This window comes from Oxyura jamaicensis, chromosome 12 (genome assembly GCF_011077185.1).
Source record: "Oxyura jamaicensis isolate SHBP4307 breed ruddy duck chromosome 12, BPBGC_Ojam_1.0, whole genome shotgun sequence".
Lineage (NCBI taxonomy): Eukaryota > Metazoa > Chordata > Aves > Anseriformes > Anatidae > Oxyura > Oxyura jamaicensis.
Window position 1 is genome coordinate 15623261 of NC_048904.1, and position 24361 is coordinate 15647621.

General features: G+C 41.8%; 1 protein-coding gene across 4 annotated transcripts in view; it reads left to right on the plus strand.

Annotated features, from left to right (window-relative positions):
• The window catches only part of SLC25A26 (solute carrier family 25 member 26), a 96684-nt gene that overhangs the window by 20719 nt on the left and 51604 nt on the right, over positions 1–24361 (plus strand). For all 4 annotated transcript variants that reach the window (XM_035337877.1, XM_035337874.1, XM_035337875.1 and 1 more), the window contains 2 exons: positions 12538–12642; positions 13752–13799. In XM_035337877.1, coding sequence (XP_035193768.1) covers positions 12538–12642; positions 13752–13799 — 153 coding nt within the window. The remainder of the gene's footprint in view (positions 1–12537; positions 12643–13751; positions 13800–24361) is intronic.

Genomic DNA, 24361 nt, shown 5'->3' on the forward strand with positions numbered 1-24361 from the left:
ATGGTAGATTTAGGGCTGGGTGGGATACGTTTGTGTCGCCTCCTCAGGCAGATTCTTTTTGATCTTGATTAGAGTCTGCGCTGTTAGCTTACGATGTTTAACTTCAGGCAGTGCACAGACTTTATTTCTATGGAAATCCTACAAAGGCTGTTAGGAATGAGCAAGAGGTTCTTCACCATGGCAATGCATAGCTCTGAAGTTCCTTGTTTGCTGGGAACATCACGGAACAGGTGTCTTAAGCTTCCCTAGTGCTGTTTCAGAATCAAGCAAAATGATGATTGGGCCTTATGAAGAGGTGCCAGTGTTCTGTTATAAAATCCACTGAAAAATTCTCTCTTCTTTTGCGAGTGGGTTATTTATAGTATACCTCCTCTGCTTGTGAGTATTCTGCAAGAACGCCATAACTGGGTAATTGAGTCAGCAGCAGCCAAAGAAAGGTCAGCTACAGCTGACTCCTTTGCGTGATTACAGAACCTGCTGCCTGACTGTTCCAAGGTGGTCTGTGTTTGTGTGATCCTTTACAACTCAGGCAGGCACTGCCTTCATTTTTTTTCAAACTGAGATGCTGCATAATTAAATGAGTTGTTCGGGACTGTCTTTATCTATGCCTCGCGTGCTTGGCTCTTGCTGCCCTAAGGCCAGAGAAATGTATAGTGATAGCCGTTGAAATGGCAATCTGGCTTCATGGCGTGGAAACTGTGATGTTGTAACAACCATTTCTCAGCTAATAAGATATTGCTTTTGGTAGCTTTTCTTCTTCTCTTGGTGTGCTGGGAGAAATAAACTGTAAAATATTGAGGCAGGGATTTAGAGATTTGCTACAGCAAATCTGTAATAAAAATAGCACTAAGCAAGATCTTCTTACATTTGTTTTTTAGTAAAGTCTTAACAGATCAATCAAGCTATATAAACTATTCCAAATTGCATCAGACTGAAAGTTATAATTACAGTTTTATTGATTACTCATTACGTTTTAATCAAGGTATAACCACTGGGACTATTATTTTGTCACTTGTTTTTGTTTTTGTTGAACGCATACTTTCCCTCCTTTGTACACTCAAATAATTACTTTGATATACATTGCTTTTAAATGTGAAATGATAAGCCAAAGGCTCGGTTGTGTTAGGATTCCCAAGACATCTGCTTGCGTTTCCAAACTGTCTTTCTGCAAAACAGAGGAATTAGGATTTAGATCGAGAAACTGAGGTTGGATTTCCAGGTTTGCTACTCCCTTACTGGTGAGCATAGATGAGCTGGCTACATTCTTGTGCATTAGGAAAACGTGTGTGCCAAGCTTAAAGGTGTGTTAACGCTGACCGATCTGTTTTGTATGTGCCTAGCTAAAAATGATAAAATAGGTAAAGAAAGAAAAATTAAAATGCTGCATCAAAATATGGTAAAATATATGAGAGAAATTGGTTAAATGGGAGCTCTTCAGTTTTTGTAGTAGCCACTCTCCCATACTGCTTACAGCCTGTGTAAATTCATGGGAAACAGTCCCCTGGAGCTGGCTTGGTCCAATTACTCAGTTACAGGCTGAGGAATAAAACCAAGCAGTGAAGGGGCAGTGATTGTAGTGTTTTTCCCCTCTTATACAGGAGGAATTTAGGAGAGTAATCTCATCTTCAGGGGTGAGATTTAAAAAAAAAAAAAAACAAAAAAACAAAACAGTACATACATCATCTGACCTTGTTAAACATAATTATTTTTCCTCTAACTGAATCTTGCTGTATAGTGACCCTGAATATCCCGTAATACAAGAAAAAAATGCCAAAACCGTAGAGGACAGATAAGTGGTGTATCATTTCATCTCATCAAAGAAGAATGAAGGTCGAAGAATACATGAGTTACCAAAGGGGGAAAAAAGCCTCTTAGCGTAGCACTTGTCTAACTGTGAAATTTGGAGGTAGGAAACACACTTACTGCATCCAGGGCTTTGGAATTTTTCATCTTGACTCGGCATTGCCCCGCATGTTTAGTCTGCCTGTATCTTTACGGTGGGCTGCCAAATGCGCTTGGAAAACATGATATCATAGGGTGGAAAGGAAAACCAGATGTTCGCAAGTTTTACTTTTCATATTCTAAGACGGGGTAAGGAACCCCGAGATGAAGCAGTGTTTTTAACCTCCCAGTGCCTGCTTATTAGAGTAGCAGGCTGCTTATTGTAGATACAGAGTTAATGGGATTTGTAACTGTTTTTATCTGTGGTGTAACATGGCAGCATATAGTGTTCATTACAAGAACCCTTGGTAAAGAGAAGTTGTGCTCTGCCCCCACCACTGCCAGCATCCTGTAAGTGTGGTTTTATGGGGCAAATTCAAGATTGTCCCAGTTTGGGTGATGAGGTTTCCTTCATGAGTGCCAAAGTGCTTGGATTCAGCACAGTTAATTTTACATCCTGCTGGCTTTCCATGGAGGTGAGAATAAAGTCATTTGGATCACGTTCTAGAGAAGCTAGCTGACAACAGCCTTTTCCATCTAATATTTAGATATTGTTATGGTTACAATCTGAGCTTTGCAAGATATTTAGTGAAAGTTTAGGGCTGTTGCTTGTAAATACCAGGTCTGCCCTTACCGTTTTTGTGACCTTTTATTTTTGATTGGGCTTTTTCAGTAGCTTTGTCTTCTTTCCTGCTCTGTAGGAAAGCAAACTACCCAACTTCTAGCTCACCTGTGGGAGCAAACATGGGGGAAGGATTTAAGACCAGGATGGGAGGTTGACATCCCATTCTTTTGGCAGTAAACATTCAGGTGCTGCTCTGCAAGTAGATTACCAGCTGAAGTTACTGAGCTGCTTTTGTCCTTGTGTCTGTGTCCAGAGTACCTCAGGATAACAGTGCTGGAGATGTGCTGGCACTGTGTGGTGCTGTGAGGTCCCAGGCTGCTCGCAGGAACTTGGTGTGTCTTTGCAGGACACAGCAGCACTCGACAGAGTGAGCAGCTCAGATCCTGGAAGCTGCCTAGTCATATCAGTGACGCTGTGCCTGCATTAATTTGCTTGTTAATTTTGAAGCAGATGTAGCCACGATACTTTTAAGTTCCTCAGCTGGCTTGTTTTCATCCTGCTTCAGTGTCTGTGCACTGCACTCCCTTGGGTCATATAATCCTGGACAAGCTTTCAGGTGTAGAAAGGCGTTTCTGGTCTGGCTCCAAGAACGCTGAAACTTGGGCTATCTACCAGGCTTTGCTGGAGCACGAACCTCACAAGAGAAGATGGAGAGCTGAGCTGTGTTCTTCTGAGACAGCTCTGATGTTGAGTTAGGTACTGCTCCCTCCAAGAGTGATAGGGTTGGCTGGCTTCAACAACAAGGATTTTGGCACAGCCTCCCACTTAACTGTTTTTCCAGAATTGAGAAATGAGGGATGTGGAGTACATGTGAAACAAAATGTCCAGAAGTTTGTGGCTTTACTGGGGTGAGGGGATGAGACTGGCTGACTTGTCCTACTTCAACTAAATAAACAAAGTAGCGGGGGAAATGCGCTCAGGAGAGCAGTAACTAAAACCTAGCCATGCAGTTGGGCGTTCAGTTCACAGCCTCATCTCGGCATAAATAAGTAGGCAGGTGCTATGGCATTGTCCCCTTATGTGGCTCCACAGGGCAAGGGGAGACTGGTATTTCAAGGTGAAATTCCAACCTCACTTGTGTATTGCAGTTTGTTGCCACTTAAGATACCTGTGAGATAAGAGCAAAGTGTGTGGTTCAGCTGTGATTAGCATCGGACCCTCAGTATTAATAACTTGGATTTTTTTTTATCTGCTGTTGGGATGTGTCAAATAGAAAGGCTTCTTAATGCAGGAATGAGCTTTCTGGGGAATTCAGCTAGCTTTTGCTACTCGTCCTAACTTGTTTCTTAGAAGAAGCAAGTCCAAATGCAAGCAGGTTTACAGTTCACAAATCACAGTTTTGTAGAATGACATTCTGAGAATATTTTCCAAATAAAAAAGAAGGGAAGTGAGCGTTTTGTATTTTAGGCTTCCTTCTGAAAAAGAAAAAGGATGCATTTTAGACACGATGTTGTTTGTCTCTGTCCATGTATCAGCCACTTCTTTTCTCCTTTGCTATGGCAGTGTCTTTCAAAACTGTTAACTAGTTTGAATTTAATAGAACAGCAGCAATTTCTAAAAGTGTATTAGTATGGATTCCATTAGAGTAGCTGGCTAGGTCAGAGAGGAGAGTTGCTATTAATGCCTGTTCTGAGGAAAAGACAGAGGCTTGAGCCAGACAGATCCACAAAGAGTAATGTCATGAAAGCATCCCCAGCAGGATAATTGGTTCGGGCTCTGCAGCGCTGTAAGCCCTAGAAGACCAGCTTGCAGGACTCAGATTTAACAGAGATGAAACAACCACTCACGTCAGACGTGGAGTTAAGGTTTTAGCTATTTGAAACTCCAAAAACGAACATGTTGGAAGATGTTGCTTTTCAGTTCAACAGGCAAGTTGGACACTCTAGGGAGAGTTGCATCTAATCAACAATTATCTGCTGGAGCAAAGAGGCTATTTAGCAGTTAATGTGTCTAGACTTTGGGTTAATGGCTTTGCATTTTTAACTATCCTTTTTCTAAGAACCAAACTAAGAAATGAACAAAATTGTTTAAAAATGAAAAGCTGCATTTTCTGCTTTGCCTTCCATCTCCCAGCCAGCGTATTACAGGCTGGCAGACCATAATATTCAAAGTATTTCCGAAGTTTGACTGTAATCAGTGTCTGACAGGACTTCTTCCACAGTTCGTATGTGTTTTGTGGTTTTGTTTTATTTTCAGTGATCAGGGCCTGTCGTTTTCAGTCTGTGTCTTTGTGCTGTCCGTATCGGGATGCACGCAGGCGCTGAGCAGTGGAATGTGCCGACCCTGGCAAGATGAGCAGCAGTGGGGAGTGCAGCAAGGTATGTGGTCTCCTGAATTAATCATGATGGATTTTAAGATATTCAGAAATTAATTTAGGTGAGGCCAGGTCTGCTATACAGATGCTGCAGAACCTTTGCCAAGCCCGTATGCAGAAGCGTAGCTGAGCAGTGCTTGGAAGCTGGTTGTGAATTTGAGACTGGTGCCATGAAGCTAGGGGAGAAGGAGTGTAGTTGGAGTGGACGGAAACCCAAAGCTGCAGCTGGAAATTGGTTGTAAATAGAGACAAATAGAGGCATGATTCACAACTGCTGCCAACAAATTCATCATACAGTTACAGACTGAAACAGCAAAATAAGAACTGTCGAGCACCTAGCCAGCCACCCACGCTGATCTTTTTTTTTTGTATGCTCCATGTTAACTCCGTGCATTACCTTTTCTTCATCAGCTGTCCTTCCTAGATCACTTCATGTTATCAGTTCAGTTCAGGACTTAAAAGACATGCTGCTTCTACTTACAGAGTAGAAACTGCAATGTTGTCATCTCTTTGCTGGGCCTCATCATCCCAGGGCTGATACTCAGCTGATTTAAAAATATGTGTAGCTTGAAGTACATGACTAGAGAGGAAAATTAACTTGGCTTAAAGAGTATACATGAGAAATAAATGATTTAAAATTATTTCCTGATGGATTTCCTGGCTTGCAACTTATTCTGCCAGACTCAGCTTTGGAGAGGACTGAAGGAGCTTAAAATAAGGGACGTTTATTCCAGTGTAAGGTTCTGTACAGGGTTTGTCAGCTATTTCTGAACAGCTCCATATGTGAACAAGCCCGTAATTCTTTAGGGGAGAAGGCTGTAGGAAAGACTAAGGGATCAATTAAAGGAAAATACTTGATAAAATATATTGTAGTTGAAATTTCCATGTCCTGGGCCAACGTATCCCCAAGAGCCTGAGCAAATTGTAAAATACTAGTCATCTTTCAACAGGAGACTTAATGTGTTTTCAGAAAATATTGCCTGTGTTCTCTTGCCTGGAATCTCATTAACGTTTGTCCTCCTGTAACGTAGTCCGACCCCTCCTGGCTCTCTGGAAACAGTTTTTTGCTGGATGGGATGCACCACACTGCTTTGGAAGGGAACTTCTGCTGAAAGAACTGTTTGGCTGGTGGATGTAATTAGTTTCTGAAGTCTTTTAAAATAGATATAGCAGGCTCACAGTGGTGAAAGTGTTGCTAGGATAGGTTGGGTCACACAGACAGTTCTGTATGGTGAATTCAAGGCCTTCCATTCTTTGGCTTTAAGGCTTTCTGTGTTTCAGAGGGATAGCAACTGATGATTCGAGAACAGCCTGGTTAGAGAAGGTAAAGACTGGTATTTTTAAAGCTATTCAGCTATCTGATTTCTGCCACTCAAGGGCTGAATCTGTTTGTGAATGTACCGAGGATCTTCAAAATCCGTGGGACCCTCAGTGTGTACTGGAGTGAACAGAGCTGAGCACCAATTTCTGCTGTCTGAGGACAGAAGGTACCGGTCAGTTTCCAAGGTGTAGGTGATAAGGCTGATGGAGAGGTAGGCAGGGAGACTACAGCAAGAGAGGTAGGGCATGTAGCTGGGCAGCTGAACAAGAGCCATATGTGGGGAAAAAAATCTGAGAGCCCTTGCTGAGAGGGCTGCTGAAGCATCCAGCTGAGGATTTCAGGCAGTCAGAGTGAAAGGGCTTGGTCAAGATGGCCTGTGTGAAGGAAGAAGCGTGTGGAGGTGTGGGTGATGCTCTGGAGCAGGAAGAAGGGGGCTCTGGAAAGCATTAATAATGAGCTGACTTGGCTTTGACAATGACGAAGGACGAAATAACACTGCTCAGCAGTTGGGCAAATTCCAGGCAGAGTCCTCGAAGGTGGAAAGTTGGAGGAAGTCAAAAACATTTGTGAAGAAACTCCAGTTTTCCAAATGCCTGCGCCGTTCAGTCCATGTGAATGGTCTCATCTCTGAAATAGTATGTTTTTAAGCCCCGGGAAGTGCAGAGATCTGAGGGATCTTGCTGGGTGAGATTGCTCTTTGAAGAAATGTTTCCTGCCAGCATACAGGGGAGCTGCAGTTAAATTAATGAAGGCCCTATTGTGTTAGTCAGAGGAAAAGACTGGACGAAGAGGTTGGTGTTGTCTGAACTTTCCTATCCAGAGCCCATTAGTCAGAACTTGTTCTCTCTCTGTGGGCTTTAAATTAGGAGTGGAGTCACTTGTTCATGACCCCAGCAGCTTTGCACAGGACTGAATTTAACTCTGCTGGAAGGGCACATCCATGCTGTGTGTGAGCATGGGAGGGGAAAGTAGGATTTAAATATCCTGAGTTTTCATTTTGAAGATGAACACTTTTTCTGCAGGGCTGGCACTTAAAGCAGAAACTGAGAGCGTACAACACATGTAATGGGCAGACCCTGTTGTCCCTGGGGACAATTTCTTCATTAAAATAGGTGTTAACGCTTCAATTCTCCTCTTCCATTGTGCTTTAGCAGGTAGCAGAGCCTGCTGACAAGCACGCGTGGAAGGGCTTGCCTGAGTTTGTGATCCACAGCAAATTACAGACCATGCTGGCGCTTTTTCTCTGCCTTGGTCAAAAGGGCAGCAATTATTTAGATGAACACTTACTGGTGTTTGAACCGTTACGGGTCTGCGATTGCAGCAGTTCAGGCTTCTCTGTTCAAAGAAAATATGAAACCAAATGACAAATGTGTATTTCATTTATCCCTCTTTTTCTGTTAATTTTCAGGCTGGTGGAAAGGTTACGGCAGTTCACCTTCTGCCTGCAGGTACATCCCTTGCTCCCCACCTCCGCCAGCACTGAACGTTCCCAATCCGAGATTTGTGGCTGGAGTTCAGAAACAATTATTCAGAGGATAAAGTACTTTGGTAATCTCATCATACTGCACTGAAAACACTCAGTTATTCTCTTTAAGAGAGCACAATGAATCTCTGGAGAACCAGCTATAAATTCTCAGTATTTGGAGAGGCGTAGAAAGTTGAATATGAGTCTTGTCAAGAGACAAGCCTTAAACCAAGATGGGGCATCTGACGTAGAAATTGAGATGCTTGTATTTTGTCATGTTTATTAACCTGTTTTGGGAAGCAGCATTTTCTTGTGAACAAACCAACCTGAACTATAAGGTAGCTTTTATTTGCAGGAGTGCCACGAAGGCTAACACAAAATGAGTTTAAAACAAAAGTAAGCTAACGAAACCACCGAACAACCAAGCAAACAAGTGTATTTTGTTTTTGCTTCTTCCCTTTCAATGGGGTTTTAGAGTTCAATTTTTCTTGGCTTTTCTGCGTTATGTAGCTGCAGGCAATCTCTCTGACCTTCAAGAGCAGGGTGGAAGATTAGGGTTTTGTTTCCAGATTGACTACAGGCTAAACATATGTCCTTTGATAAGTCAAACTCTTTGTCATCATTTCCCTGCAGCGGCTTTTTCTCCTGAATGGCTTAGTGATTGTCCTGCACTGGGATTCTGAGGGTTGGGTTAAAGTCTGCTTTCTGGATATGAAGTTGTGTAGTGTCATATGTTAGGTTTCTATTTGATTAAGAATACAGTTATGCAAATGATATCTAAGAATAATGCTCCTCAGGTATGTTCCTTTACTTCTGTCTTAAGTTATTAAATTATATTTATGTGGGGAACATCAATTAAAGCTTCCCAGCCTACTCAGACAGATAAAGTTATTAAAGTTAACCTCCTGCTAGGAAAATTAAAAATCCTTTGGAAAGCCAGCATTCTAAAGGATTCACAGCTGCAACACAGACAGGTTTTCTGGTGCTTATCACCTGTTTCTGTATCCCATTTTCAAAGCAGGCTTCGGCATGGAGGTCAGAGACTTGCTTGGACTCACTGAGCGCATGTCCCTAAACCACCAGCAACTAACATGTTCCAGGAAACTTCTCTGTCCTTAGACTACTCCTCTCTTCTCCCCATTTGCAGCTGAATAGCTGGCTAATTACAGCATGGAAAAAATTTGGTCTTGATCCTCACCCCTGTCCTTAACAGTGCAGAGAATAGATCAGCTTGTTAGCCAAGAGCTCAGCAAGTGCCGGCGTCTCTGCAGATTGGGCTCTTGGTCTTTGCGCTTCGGTCTTAAGAGTATGGGCATTATCTCTCTCTTATTAAAGTGCTCAGACTTTAATAGGAGCTTTAAAGTGCGTGAGCCAGATCATCTGCTGTGCAAGGTCCATGCCAGGCTGCATAAGGAGATGTTTTCTCAAGCCACTCCACTTAAAGGTACAAAGCTGTGAGTTGTGGTGCACCAGCTGTGTCCCCAGATCTGAGAAAAACCTGCTGTGCAGACACCCAAAGGCTCTGCATAAACCCTTAACAGCAACTGTAACACCTGCTCTGTCTTCTCTCTAATGCTTCTGGATAGAGCTCCTGCACAGATCAAGCATGCAAGGTTAGTAAAGCTGCCTGAAAACAAATGCACAAACGTGACATCGTTGTCTTGGATTCTCTCCTCAATCCTACAGAAAAATCAGCCATGTAGAAAATGGTTAGCCAGGGGCACAAAGGGTGGAACCAAAAGGCTGACAATCTACCTGAGATTTATTTATGTTTGGGTAATAAAAGACAATACAGTACTGAAGACCAAGAGGAGTTGTGCTCTTTTTGTAGCATGCCTTATTTTCTTTTACCTACAGCCATGTAGAAACAGATTTCTTTATCTAATTTCTCATCTACCGAAACAAGCTGTTTAAATCAGTATGTATAAAGAGGCTTTGTGCTGATTTTGGTGTATTTTTGAGACTTTCAAGTGCACTGGACATTTTTCTGGTTCCAACATAAATCTGACCAGGAGATGGCAGCCTTGATGCACACAAGGAGTATCTGAAAATAAAAATGCTCTTTCCTGAACTGACAGAGGAAAAGAAATTACCTTCATTTAATTGGAAGATTATCTATGTATTGCTAAGACAGTATAATTTTAACAAAATAATCCTGTTTTAGCTTTTGTCTCTAACTGGCTTATTCAAGTCAGTGAATTAAAAATGTACTTAGGTTTGCATCCGAATGCTTGAGTCACCAGTTTGGCCTGGTAATGATTTAAGACAGTGACTTTGAAATTCAGTACTCTTCTTCTTGTTTGTGTTTTTGTTCAGAAGTGTTTGTAGTGTTAAAAGACTACACGGATAATAGATGGTAATAGTCACTTTGGTATACCTGCTGTGTAAACTAATAATAGCAATGCTTTCAGCTGCAAGTTACAGTTTTATCCAAGCTTAGAGCTAAAAATCCTTGAGCTTCTTTTTCATTTCTTTCCTGCCCACGTAGTATGTATACCTGTGAGATGGACTGAAAAGTGGAGAATTGCATTAGCAGACGGGGAAAATAAGGAAGGAGTTTGTAGGGCAGTACTCATTTATTCCCTGAACTTGGTCTGTAGGATCTTGATTCTGTATTTCTGGTCCCGTCAACAAGCAGGAATAGTGCTTGGCTACAGAGCTTGCTTGGAGGAGTAAGTGTGGCCCAGTCAATTGGGTGCTGTTGTCAGATGCCTTCATGTAGGCTGAGGCAGCTGAGGGCCCACTTCTGAACCCTCTCCATTGCTGGCTACGCAGTTGTTTGACAGAAAGCTAGCTCATTACCGGGTCATCCCCCAAACCAGCAGGATTCACCAGGAATGGCTGAGTTTGGCAGGTTGTATTGCACTCTTCTGTGGCAAGCTACAGGCTACATCTGCACGAACAGCAGTGAGTTTAAACAGTAACCTGTTGGGTTAGACTTATCCAAGATTTTTTGCACCTATCTGTCCCAGCCTGCAACTTTCTTTTACCTTGTGGGCTGTTGAGACGTGTGACACTGGTCTTCTGTTCTTCCCTTCTAAAGAGCGGTGTTGACTGACATCAAAAGACTGTTTGAATCCTTATTGCTGGTAGGGTATCCTTGTAGAAGCAATTAAGGTAGCACGCTGCAAGTTTGGATGCACACTGGAAATGTCACCGTGCTGCCAGAGGTGGGCAGTTGAGGCTTGCAGGTTTTCTACTCCCCGAAGTGCCCCGTGGAGGCAACCTGATGGCGGAACCTGGCTGACACGAGCCTTTAATTCCTTTCATAACAGCACAATGTAATCACTGCTTTTGTTCTTGTGCAGCCAGAGATTCCCTTCTAAGCTCAAATTCAAATGGGAGAAACATCAAAGTTAGTTTGAAATGCAAGGCACTCCAAGTAGTCCGGGGAAATGGAGACATCACTTTGTAGCCACCCTTCTTGTGCCGAAACGGCAGCACCCAGGTGTCAGAAAGCCACACCGTGTTCTTTGTCTGCTCGTGGTCGACTAGATTGTTTTCATCCAAGCCTTTTTAAAGTGTTCCTCCTGCCTCCATATTCTTAGGGAATAAAAAGCTAATATAAGGACAGGGGGTGTTATGAAGCATGAAGTCCTATAAATATTTATGCTGAACTATCAAAAAACTTGACAGTTCTTATTTTCTTGACATATTGGGGTCACTTGTTATTTTTGACCCTGAGAATTGAAGAGCACACGGAGTTATATCTGTTTGTAATGACTTGTGGATATTGTTGTCTGGTAAACTTGTAGGAATATAACAGGATAACAGACTTTTTCTTAGTCTCTGCGAAAATGGAACTTAAACTTTACACAGTGTTACCCACAAGTGATCATTCAAGTTGCATCGCACTTGTGTGTCTGTACAGTCTGGCAGTGAATTCCTGAATTTCAACTCTTGGTGACGTACGTGATCACCTTTCCCACTAGAAACCAGAATCACTGCAGTGGGTTGCTGATCCCAGCACAGGAAGGGACCGAAGAAAGCCTAAAGCCTGGCAAAGGGCTGTGGCATCTCTGGTGTCATGCCACCAGTCCCAGTGCTGTTGTAAGTATCCCTGGGATCAGCTGAAGACAACAACTTCTAAAAGTTTACGTGCTGGTGAACAGGCATTTTCTAGAGATGAGGCTCGTAACTCTCTGACACCTCAGTGTCCTCGTTTCTCAGAGTTATGTGCATGCAGTGTTAACTCTTACCTTAAATTGTGGTGGCAAGTGAACGTTTTAAAGCCAGGTCTAGCTATTTCATAAAAGCTAGAGAGTTATGGCAGTAGCCACATTATTACATCCAGCTACAAGGGCCTTTCTTGCCTAGTTAAGTTCATTACATAGAAGAGAATCAGTCTGATGCTTCACCTTGAATGTAGTCCGGTGTGTTTTAAGGTAAACCTGGAGCGTGTTGTGTGTGTCTAACACTCACTGGAGCGTCTTTTGCTGTCAGTCACTAGAGGGCACGATGGAACTATCTACGAAATAAGTTTGTTCTTCAAGTGCCGGATCTGTAGATTAGATCTGTGAAAGTAGGGGAGATTTTCCTGTGGCTGCCAAAAGACAGGACGGCTTCAAAATTTTGGTTTCATCAATGGTTTTCCTCATCCAAACCCACTTCTGTTTTAGAAGTTAAAAACTGAAGTGTTATTTTCAAGGGTACTTAGGTTTTCCTGTTAGTACACTTTGACCTTCTGGAAGCATGTAGCTCTGAGACCAAACACATAAGCGCCTTATAAACAGCTTTTAAGTTCAACTCGTATAATTACAAAAATTATTTCCTGGTTTCTCCGGTTTCTGTACTGGGAACAAACTCCATACTCGTCAGCTGTATGAAGGCAGCAAAAGGAATTGCTCTCTGACTGTATCACTCTTTTGCAGGTTGCGTGCCTCATAAGGGTTCCATCTGAAGTTGTCAAGCAAAGGGCCCAAGTTTCACCTTCTGCAAGCACCTTTCGGATTCTTTCCCACACCTTGTACCATGAGGTGAGTTCAGAGCAAAAGTTCAAAGAAGTTGTTTCATTCTTCCCACTGATGCTGTACGTGTGCAGAAGCATTACTACAATTTTATTCTTTCTCAGCACTTTTCCTAAAATTCTCCAATAGGCATGTTAATGTTTAAGGGAACCAAACCCCACACCTCCCCCATGTGTGTGTACTTAACTGCACACACATGCAAACTTTAAACAACTTTTTATATTGGGCACCCACATAAGAGGAAGAGGAAAAAAAAAGCTGTCAAATGATCTACTTGGATATATCTAAAAAGTCCTTGTCTGTGACAGCAGGACATCGAGACCCTCTATCTGAGGTTTGCTGCATGGTTTTTAGTTTTTGAAGCAGGTTTCAGGGGAGATGTCCTAAAGGCACCATTTCAGAGAGGCTTCAGGGAGAAATGACTATGCTTCTAGCATCAGTAACTTTTGAAAAATCAAGGCTTTTGTCATCTTTTCAGTAGTTGTACTGTTTCTGGAAAACCTGCTTGCCACTTCTTTTACTGAGTCTCAAAAGGGGCATTTTTCAAATTCTATCCCATAAGAGAAAGTGGCTCCTAAAGATACTGTGGGGAAAAATATTATACAAGTTTCCATGTATAAATGCCAGGAAAAGGAAGACATAAATATGACCTTTTAACGATTCAATTGTTTTTTAGTTGCTTGTAAATGAATACTATTTTGATAACCCTGTACGAGAGGGTCCCTGGAACTTCACTCTGATCTGGTCATTCTGCTCTAAAAGCTGCTGCTCTCCAAATTGTATTCTTTTCTCCTTCTTTGTAGCTGACCAAAGAACTGTAAGATTTGCTAAACATCCAAGAAACTGGCCTATGAGATATTAAACCTAATTTTATATGTACTTAATTTTTTTTTTAAGTGCTGAACAGTGTTTAAATGCTTTTTGAAATGAACATAAAACTGCCCAGCGCTGTAAATCACAGAATACAGTATACAATGCTATAATCAATATAGTCAATTTGTAAGAAGTCAGGTCTGACGCTAAGTAAGGCTGCGCTGCTTGCCTTGTAATCACCAATAAATTGTGGTCTTTGACAAACTAATTCCCTATAGCTGATGCTTTCTTTTGTTGGTTTACAGGGTATTCAAGGACTTTATCGGGGTTATAAAAGCACAGTATTAAGAGAGGTAAAACACTTGTCTTTCCTTTTTTTTTTTTTTTGACATTGATTCCTTTGCCTCACTTTTTTCCGTTCACTAACAAGAGGTGGTGGTAGCACTAGGAGAATTGAGATCAGTTGCCCTAACCATCATCTAGAAATATCAGCATGTTTCATTCTAGGTACTTTAAATAGATTACTGATACCATGCATTAGAGAAATATATGATACATGCAAAAGTCAGCTACCTTCCTGCCTCTTAGTTTTGTTGCTGCTAAATTGTAAAAGGATGGAAATATATATATTAACACGATGAAAACCATAAAATAAAGCACTGGAAGCTTCCTCAAGCCTTGCGATTGCATCATGTGAAGTATGTAATTCAACAATGGTGAACTGGTGGCATCAGGCCAAGTTTGGCACAGATTTAGGCTTTCTTTAAATGTGTTTGTCAGCAGATGCCAAGAGATTATCTGTCATCTGTATATAGGGAGGATTGTGTGCACTTTTTTTTTTTCTCCCGAATGTGTGAAAGAAATGCATTTAGTCATCCAGTCTGTGGATCTGATATGGCATTACTTAACTGTAAATCAGAAGTACTTCACTGTTGGGAAAAATGGAGCTAAAAATATTTTGGCCTGTTTGGCAGAAAATAGTTCCTAAACTTAAAATCTCTTCATAAACAGACTACCAATTTTAGGATTAGTGTCATGGAAGTGTTTGATACACTGCATGGACTGAAGACAGATTACAAAAGAAACAGAGAAGTTCTTCTGTTGGGTTTTGTGACCCTGGTTTGGACCCACTGAAAATGGTGGGCAGGCAGAGGCTCTGATCATGTGCAGTGTGTGTTTGCATGGCTTCAGTTATGGGTTTAGGTTTTGTTCAACACTGGCATTCTTCTCGTGCATCTGGAACTGTGGCAACTGAGATCTGCCCACAGCAGTCCCCGTGAAGGCTGACGGCCTTCACACCTCTGAATTTTAGGTCTTTAAATATGACGTGTGACTTCTTGACAGCTCACATTTAGCACACGGAATTACCCCTATGTTTTCCCTCAACTTTAACTTCTTGTTTTGTTTCTTTTAAATACAAAAAAAAAATCATAACATTAATATTTTTTATAAATTGTACATAGTCTTCTCCAAGCTGTTTCAGATTAGCCAGTGCACAGATTTCTTTTGGCCTTTAACATACACCGATAAACTCCCAATCCAAAACAGCTTAAAAATCACATCACAGGTGGTAGACCAACTGTTGACAAAGCACAATTTTCTCCATGAGTTCCTCAAATGAAGAGGCAAGGTTTGATTCCTACGAAAACATAGCAGCTATTTTTCAGAAAGGGTTATTTACTTACTGTGTTCAACGTGGCATGGGGGGTTTGTTCTCTCCTTATATAGCTCAACTGAATAAACTAGGTTTAGATCTCTGCTTTTTTTTCCTTTTTTTTTTCTCCAGATCGGTTGGATGTGTTGCCATTGATAACAAAGCTACTTGCAGAGGCTTTTTAAGCCTTCATTCAGTAGCTCTTCTTTAAAAAAGCCTTTCTTCTTGCTGCAAACTATTTTTAGGACAGTTATGTTAGCCAGTTCTTGTTACAGCGTAGGATAAAGATGGATATTACCTAAAATAAGAAATCCCAAATTTAGTATTCTCCAAAGTGCTGAGAAATGACAGTGTACTTCAGTTTATTTGAGCAGTTCTGAGTGTTTCAAAAATTAGTTGCTTTTGCAGAGATGACACCTGCTTTTCTGAAATGTATCCCACACCATAGCTTCATCCTGTACTTATTTTCTGGCTCACTAAACACATGTTATTCACTCAGATTTCATTTGGAGACGGGCAAAAAAAGGCCAACAAGTCATTTTGATTTCTCTGAGGGGTTCTGAATAAATGAATAAATTCAGATGCCATTGAATACAGATTTTGCATACTAACAGGTAGATAAAACACATGGTTACAACTGGGTGCTGTTCTCCTTAAAATTTGTTTTGACATATGTCAGGGTGGTAATTAATTTGCAGACCATATTCATGGCACAGTGTGTGACCCTGCTGAGATAACTTTGTTTACTCAAAATGGCAGCACTTTGTTGGAAATTTAATGGGGGTCCTCTCCATTATGTATATTCATAAAAGATCCTTCAGAACTGATTTCTGTTGAAGTATTGCTTTTCAGAGGAATCTGTCCAATGGAATGAGAAATAAATGATTACCAAATGAAATGTGCTTTCTTTTCAAAATGAAACAAATCATAAGTGATGTCTTTAAAAATAAAATAAAATAAAAATCTTTGAATTTAACAGCCAGTGAAGACCATTGCATTTTCAGACACTAAATATCGTAAAGCAATATCCATTCAAGTAGGAGCGGCATGCTGAACCTCCAGCTGGAACCGCTATCAGCCTGATGTTTAATCTTGATATTTTCTCCTCTACTGAAACACACTTCCTTTAGGGAAAGTCTTTACTTTCAGATAAAAATCTCTATTAATTTGTTATTGGACACATCCAGGTAGCTGCATGACATATGTAGGCTCCAGCTGAATTTTACGCTTATAGAGCTCATTTGTATGTTTTGTTCTTTTATCTAGACAAAACCCTTTGTTTAGTTACAGCAGAGCGGGTTTTGGGTAGAATGGTTTCAATGAACAATTTTTCATTTAAAAAACAGTAACGGAAGAGGCTGTGCATATTGATGCTTTGAAGATGGTGATGTTCTTGCACAGACAAAATTCTTCAGCCAGATTTTGAGAGGTTAATTTTAGTTGTTGCATCAGGGTAAGATTTTGCATATTACATAAAGCAGGTATCAGTGCCTGGACAGAGATCTGCTTGCCAGTTGCTTGGGCTCAAATGAAAATGAGTTTGAATGTTTATAAAGGGAATGCAATCTTGAAATCTCTTCGTTTTTCCATAGTATTGTAGATCTTTTCAAGGCAGCCTTATTCTGTTCTGTGAAATTTGCATTAGCTGCTGTGCTGCTTCTGTTCTGGTGTGAGATGGTTGTTTTACCCTTCACTTTTGATTTTCATTCCTTCACTTATCCCCCTTATCTTTTCAACAGAATACCTTCTGTACAGACCAATATTAGAAAAGAAGGAAGATGGTTAAATGTGTAATGCTTTTGGAAATATCTTTGAGTGAGTCTCAGTGGAGGATAAAGTGTGAAGTTTTGGCTGTGATGTTTTCACCTGCTCTGAACTAATCCTAAAATCTGAAGGGAAACAAGGTATGGTGCATCATTCTTTTGGCAGTAGTAGCCTGAAAGAGACGCCCGTGCTCCAAGAGTAAAGCTTTTGTGACAAAGCACAAGTGAGAGTATGCTTATTAAGCTGTTGAATGAGACTTTGAAATAATGGCAGAAATCTGAGGCTTTGAAAAGATGTGGAATTCCCATGATGTCACTTCCAAAGCAAATCAAAGCGAGAATTGTCCTTTCTTGTGGTCACAGTATACCAGCGTATGCTGGTGTGCAAACCAGATCGTGCTACTAAGAGCAGTCAGCGAGCAGGTAAACGTAGTCATGTTTTCCAGAAGAGAGTTCATCTGTAAAATCTCCAGCCATCTTATAACAAGGCAGGAGTAGATTGTAAATGCACTGTAAATCCTCTAGAATTTCTTAATGGGAATGTAGTTCTGCTGCTGAGATCTTATATAAGCAAACGGAGCCAGATTTTTAATTCCTGCATAATTCATTTTATTAACTATGACCAAGTAGAACATCTGTTAAAATTCCATAATGTTCAGTTCATGGGAAAAAGACAGAAGCCCCTGAGTTCCCTTTGGAGTTTATCCATTTCCATTAATGTTACAGGAGCCTAGCAGATGTCTTAAAGGACACTATTATGAATGGGAAGACAGCACAAGAGAATGAAGTGCATTGTCCCGTTTCACCACGTGCAGCAGCTCGCTGGACAGTGAGTCACTTCACTCTCTGCGTGTCTGTATGCAGGGTTCAGCTTTGCGCAGCTGAGCAGCACCACACTTAAATGTGGTGTCCCTTTGGTTGCAAATTGCTCTGGAAGCATTCAGAAGAACTGAGTGGGCGCTTTGGTTTTAACCTAGTTTGTCACTGCTAAAAGTACTGCAGAGGGCTTGGGCCCTAACTCAGGATTAGACCTGAAAGGAGCTAAAATGGATATTGAACTCGTCCTCCATCCCTTTGTCGTTACGGAATCAATGTTTATAATTCACGTATGACTTGTAAGGAGGCAGAGAATTGCTTTCAAATGGCAGTCCTTGCTGTGCAGGTGGCCCTGCTTGTTGTTTGTATTGCCTCGGAGACTTCTCTGAGATAATTCAGGCTCTTTGCTTGTAATGGCCTCCATTCAGGGGGGCAGTAATGATGGGTTACGGAGTGGTTGTGTTCCAGAGCTCAACTCAAGGCTCAGAGTTCAACAGGTAATTTGATAAATCTGAAAAATCGGAACCCACTCTTGTGTAGCATGCTGTTGATCTTACTGCCAGGGAGGTAACCTAGCTGTGATTTCTGGGAGTCCGAACTTTTAGAATTAGTAGAGCTGTAGGTTGGCTGGGGGACACACGTTTGTTTTCCTTCAGTGTGCGCAGGTCGGAGCCCTAAGTGAGCACAGGCAGATCCTGCTGCTTTGGGGGGAGAGAGCACTCTATGCAGTATTCATCTGGGGGAAGAGGAGGAGGGCTAGTTAAAAGTGAACTGCTGCATTAATGAGTGGCAGCAGTGCTCTGACAAACAGGCAACAAGCTCAAGCTTTTGCCAGTCTCCAAAACCCCAGAGGTAATGTCTTGTGAGGAAGAGGTGCTGCGGTACTGTGTGCGGTACAACTGGTGTCCTGTCACCATGCCTGCATCAACAGCGATGGGGAGGACACGCAGTGCAGCCCGTGCAGATGACTGACCAAACCCCCACTCTGAAATGACTTACAACCAGGCAGAAGGTGAGAGGCACTCTGAAGCAGCTGGAAGCAAAATGAGTCTTAAAAGACACACCTGCTGCATTTCCCTAAATTTAAAGGGTCGATGAACAAAGGATGCTGAAAAGGTTATGTATAAAAATGTGGAAGCCAGCTGAGATATGTTAAAACATTGTTGACCGAGCAAGGGAGGGGATCTCTGAGGGCTGAGCTCGATAGAGAACAGTCTGCAAACAGGGAGCCTAGTTTGTTTATCTACCAGAGGTAGTTTTGCATGCTTTTCTTTTGTTAGGACATCTTTATATAAATATCCTGTTCTCCTAGCTGATAGATTTTTTTAAAAGTTTATCTCTGTTGCTGTAGGACAGAAAGAATGTTATTAAGACATTCTTTTTCTTGCACAATTAAATCTTTGATCTTCTATCATTCTCTGTATTACAGAGCAGATGTCGATTGAAATGGGCAAACAGGACACTATCTTAATACAATATTTGGAAAAATAAACATCCTCTCTAATGAAATATGTGCAGTATCTGTCTTTTGTTACTTTCTGGAAAACCGAGTTGGCTTTACTTTACTTTGGGATTCTAGAGAGGTTAGATTTAACCAGGCATTTGCCAGTCAGGATCCATAAGACGGGGTTTTGACTTGTACTGAGCAACCAACGTTTCTTAGGCTTGGGTGTTTCCGTATAGAATAAGTCTCATAGAAGATTTGGGAACTATAAAATGGATTAACTTGGTCCCTCCCACGTGAGAAATTATGCAGAAGTTATGCAGCATGATTAATAGGAGGAAAGTTGGGAGGGGAAAAAAGAAAAAAATCTCTGCTTCCTCCTGCCCGTAACACCGCTGTGTTTTGGAATGTGTGTTCCTGGAGTTGTATCAGGTATCTGGTAGGACACTTGTGTCTTTCTAGATATCTATATTCAATTGATATTCATTTTGGAGGGTATGTAAGGGTTAAAAGTGATTCTCGTGGTGTAAGAGCAGGAGACAACTCCGTGCTCTGGTGTAAAAACTCAGACACATCCAGGTGCTCGGGACCTGGGACACCAACAAATGTACAAAGGAAATAACTGTCCTTTGTTTTTCTGGGTTATTCATCACACTCCTTACTTCCTACAGTCGCTAGAGTAGTATTTGGAAATTAAAATGGAGATCTAAAAAGGCACTTAAATGACTCTTACAAACCACAAAGTAACCCTGCTTTTTTCTGATTTCCCAGTTTGGGGAAGTAGGTTTGGTGACATGCCTGAACGGTAAATAAACTGGCCAGCATGGGCAGAGATGGAAAGCAAATTCCCTGTAAAGTTACTTGGGGGGGGAGGGATTTTTTTTGGTTAAGCATGTGCAGTGATCACAGACTTTCCAGTGGAATGTGCTCTCTTTCTCAGGCTAGGTGCAGCATCCACATTCACCAGTTAGAAGCAGAATGCAGCCAGCCTTTCTGCCCCTGGTAAATCAATTTTTACCAGAGCATACAATTAATAGGGTCTCTGACATCAGTGGATATCTTCATCTGAAAAGAATTTAATATATGCAGAGTGTTTCTATAATTGGAAAAGTATAGCCTTGCATCTAGGCTCTCCAAACAGACAAAACACTTTCAAAAACTGTGCAGTAAAATGGCTTACGTGGTTTGGTAACGCAGATTCTTCCCAAATGGAAGCGTCTGCAAGTAGTGTCTTGCAGGAAGGATATTTCACCATGTGCTTGAAATAGAGGTACTGTTCCCATACTTCTTCTAAGCACCTTACTGAAGCATACTTGTGAGTGATGTTTTCTGCATCATTCTTGATGTAAGGAACACGTTTTGTGGGGCAGTGGTGACTTTGTGGCAAGAACAAGTTGGGAAGAGGAAGATGCCTGACTTTGTTTGGGTTTTCTTCCTGCCGTAAAGTTTTTGGTTGTTTGTTGGCTGTTTTTTAAACAACCTAAGAACTGTTCTTTACATTGGTTCCCCATGATTTTTGTTTGGCAGTGGTTTGGAGAGCATACTCCATGTGCTGTTCCAGTGGAGGATGTTCACGTGAACTTCACCATCTTGTTTCCCCAAGTTCTTCCAGTTTTTCCACATAAATAAATTGGCAACAATGGATCAGGAAGTGATTTAAAATCCCTCATGAAGGAGAACACATAAGAAGAATCCCTTTCCCTGGTGAGAACTGGGGACCATAATAGAAGGGAGGACAGGCGACAGATGACTCCTCATGGTTAAGGGGAGGAGAAAAGGCTTAAAGTAGTAAAAGCAATAGGTAGCAAATGGAGGCAATTATGGAAGATACTTAACCTTTATTTTATTTTATTTTATTTTATTTTATTTTTTATCTTGTAGTATCACTGGATGAATAACATTGAAGTTTTCCAAAGCAAACTAAGGGTGTTAGAGTTAATGGGATAACTCTGTGTCTTCAGATAGCTGGGGTATCTCTGTATGGGATACCTCTGTATCTCTGCGCCGTTAACAGCCTGGTGGCATGGCACTAAGGGCCCGTAATGTCTTGTAGGGTTAGATAGCTGTGCCTACTTCTAAATTTGGCTGGCCGTAACACTTGTGACTGTTTAATGGCAAAAAGAATCATATAAAAACTTGGGGAATTTTTAGCTGAGTGGTCGATCCCAGTTTTAATTCCACAGCTACATTCCTCTACGGGCAACTGGATTTTGCCTGTCTGAATTCTTTCTGTAGCTCTCAGCAGGAGACAAGGGCTCCTGCTTTACCACGCTGTGCAGTAACCGTGCAGATGGCTGATGAGTTCCCGGGCTGGATCTGGTGCAGACTGCATTTCGTTTGTGGCTGTGCTGAAGCAGGTTCTTATCTAACCATAAAAAGATAGGGGCGCGTGTGTGGTATAGCTGCTTGTATAAAATCTGAACAGAGACACGCATGCATATACATGTAAAAAACGGCGTTGTTTTTAATAATCCCTTATCAAGGGTCTTGCACTCTCTAAGGCAAATAGTCCTCTAAGTGTGTATGATGGGTCTGGAACAGCAAGCAGTTTGGCAATACAGGACTTGCTTTCAAGGATGAAATTCTTGTCTGAAATAGACCAAAAATGACTTTTACAGTGGAAGATTTCCATGTACATAACTATGCAGCTGTCAATATTAACAGCAATTCTCTGTTTTTCATACTTGGGGCAGCTATTGCCTGGTTTTCTCTACATCTGCTGAAGAACAGAAAACTCAGCAATCCGAGATCAAAAGCTTTTTCCCCAAATTCCTTGCATGATATTCTCTCAAGCAGCAGTTCTGCTTTAACATAAAAAGCTGAGTGTCTGCTCTGGTCAAGAGATTTGCTTTGGGACCTGAGGTTGCAGAGTCCTGGGGAGCTTTCTGCTCAGCCTTGGGCTTGGCACTTAGCACGTGGGAGCTTCCAGCCCCAAGCTGAGTGGTGACCGTCTTCTTGCTTTCTCTTTTATCAGAAGGATGATGATTTCAAATTCTGTAGCATGTGGAAATAGCTGTAGCATGTTCAGCAGGAGAAAGGTCTGAGGGCATTGACTGACGAGCTCTAGTCATTTGTTTGGAAGAGCCCCCCCCTTTCTGCTTGGAGGTTAGCATCTCTGTGACTTAAAGCACTGCAGAGTGGTGGGGTTTGAACTGCAGGTTGGAGGCCCTGATGTATACCAGCTTCTGCTGGGTCTGACACAGGGTGAGGAACCTCTGGCAGTAGGATGGGGCAGACAGATGTTAAAATCTCTTAAATCATCCCAGCATTGGTTCTAGGAATCCACTGTCCGTAGCCTTGATATGAAAACTCAAATCTACACGTATCCATAAAACCATGCCTGTCAGCAGTACTGGTTTTGGTGGAAGCCTCGGTGCTTGACTTACTCTTTGTGCAGATTTTTGAAGGCACCAGCAATCGTGATTTTCATCTGTACGTACAACAGCAAAACTGGAGGGATATAGCTAAAACATGCAGAAGAGAAGAAACTGATTTTAATTTAGATTGCTGCTGCTGAAACCATGCTTCATTTAGCCATAAATAATTCCACCCAACCCTGATGCCTTGCTAGATTTTAAATTCTTTTATACGTTTATCTATATACACGTTTGTATGTATATAATGCTTGCTCTGCTGCTTGTTAGATTACGTATGTATACATAAAAGTATTAGGCACCAACTGAGAGATATGAAAAGCTGAAACTGAAAACCAAAGATTGTGGATGAAGGTGTGGAAAAACAGAGCAGACCTGCAGCGGAGCTTATTTAATTTAGCACAGTTATGGTAAATTCCATGTTCCCCCATGCCACGTTTTGGACGTATGGCACTTATGACGGTTGGCTACAAGAGTAGCTCTTCCAAGAGGTTAACACAGATCACACCACGAATTTCTCTTGGAAAAAAACAGCTTACTTTTATCTTGCAGGAAATAAGTTTTGATTCCCCTTTTGTGAGCAGATGAGATGTAACCCCCTCTCCTCCCCGCTCCCCCCCCCCCCAAAAAAAAAAAAAAAAAATCAAAACCCCAAACAAACAAAACGCGGAAAGTCATACCTAGCCTCAGAACATCTTAAGGGCCAGGCTCAGCTGGTTTTAGCTAACCGAATAGATGAAACAATTTGCTTAGTTTTTTTTTTTTTTTAAGGGATATTCTGGGAATGCACTAGCAATCAGTCCTTATAGTAAACATTTTGTCTGGTTAAGGGAAATAAAGTTAATTTTGGGCATGGGAACTTTTGCTTCTGTTTCAAAAAAAAAAAAAAAAATAAGTAAGTTGGAGCACACTGACCTTTCTTGGGTCTCTCCCTTGCTCTGGGCAGACTGACTGCAGCGCTACAAGCAGTCCCACGGTAGAGGGCACACGGTGCCTGTGGTTGCTGCAGCAGCAGCCCAAGGAACTGCCTCTTGCAAGGAATCTGATCTTAGCGTGACCTGTGGATCTTGGAATTGACTTTGCTTTAATCCTGCCTCTCAACCCAGTTGCAAAGGAAACATAAAACTTGAAATGCTATTCATTTTGTTGGCTCTGGGGAGCAGTCCCATTGAATTTCCTGGGACTAAAAAAAAATCTTTCGAAGGATAGACAGGGACCTTTATGGCCGTACAAATTCGAGGCTGATACTTTTGGTTTGATTGGTTGTGCTTTGCTTTTTCTGTTTGTTTGATACCAGGTGGCTAGTTCCATTTGTGCCTGTTCAGCAGGGAGCGGAGGGCTGCTCTTGCCGTGTCTGGCCAGGTGAGCCACCCGCTGTCTGCTGTGTCCAGGACCGCAGTGATCTGCTGCAGTCACACCTCGAGAGGCACATGGCATCTCCTGTGAGGCAGGAGGGAGGAGAACTGCATGTGCTGGTAGGACACGCAGGATGCAGGAGCAGAACTCCCTCATAACCTGGGTCTGCGTCGGGTATGGGATGCTTCTGTTCAGGTATCTCCCGTTCTGAAGAGCAGCCTGGCTGCGGTCTCCCTCCAAGGAGGAAGGGCTCTCAGGTCTCTCCTAGGAATGAGGCAGACTGGCTTCATCTTTGCCTGGAGCAAAGAACTGGAGGTGTAATGGGACAGCTCACAGTCACTGCGTGTGTAGCTGGAAGTGCACGTGGGGGAAGGAACAGGAGAGATGGATGGAGACATGACTTTGATTATTTTTATAGAAATGTAGGCAAAACAGGCCTGGAGCGTATGCTGCAGATGTTTTATTATATAGTGTTATTAAACCAGCCTCTTATCTCACTTTTACTTTT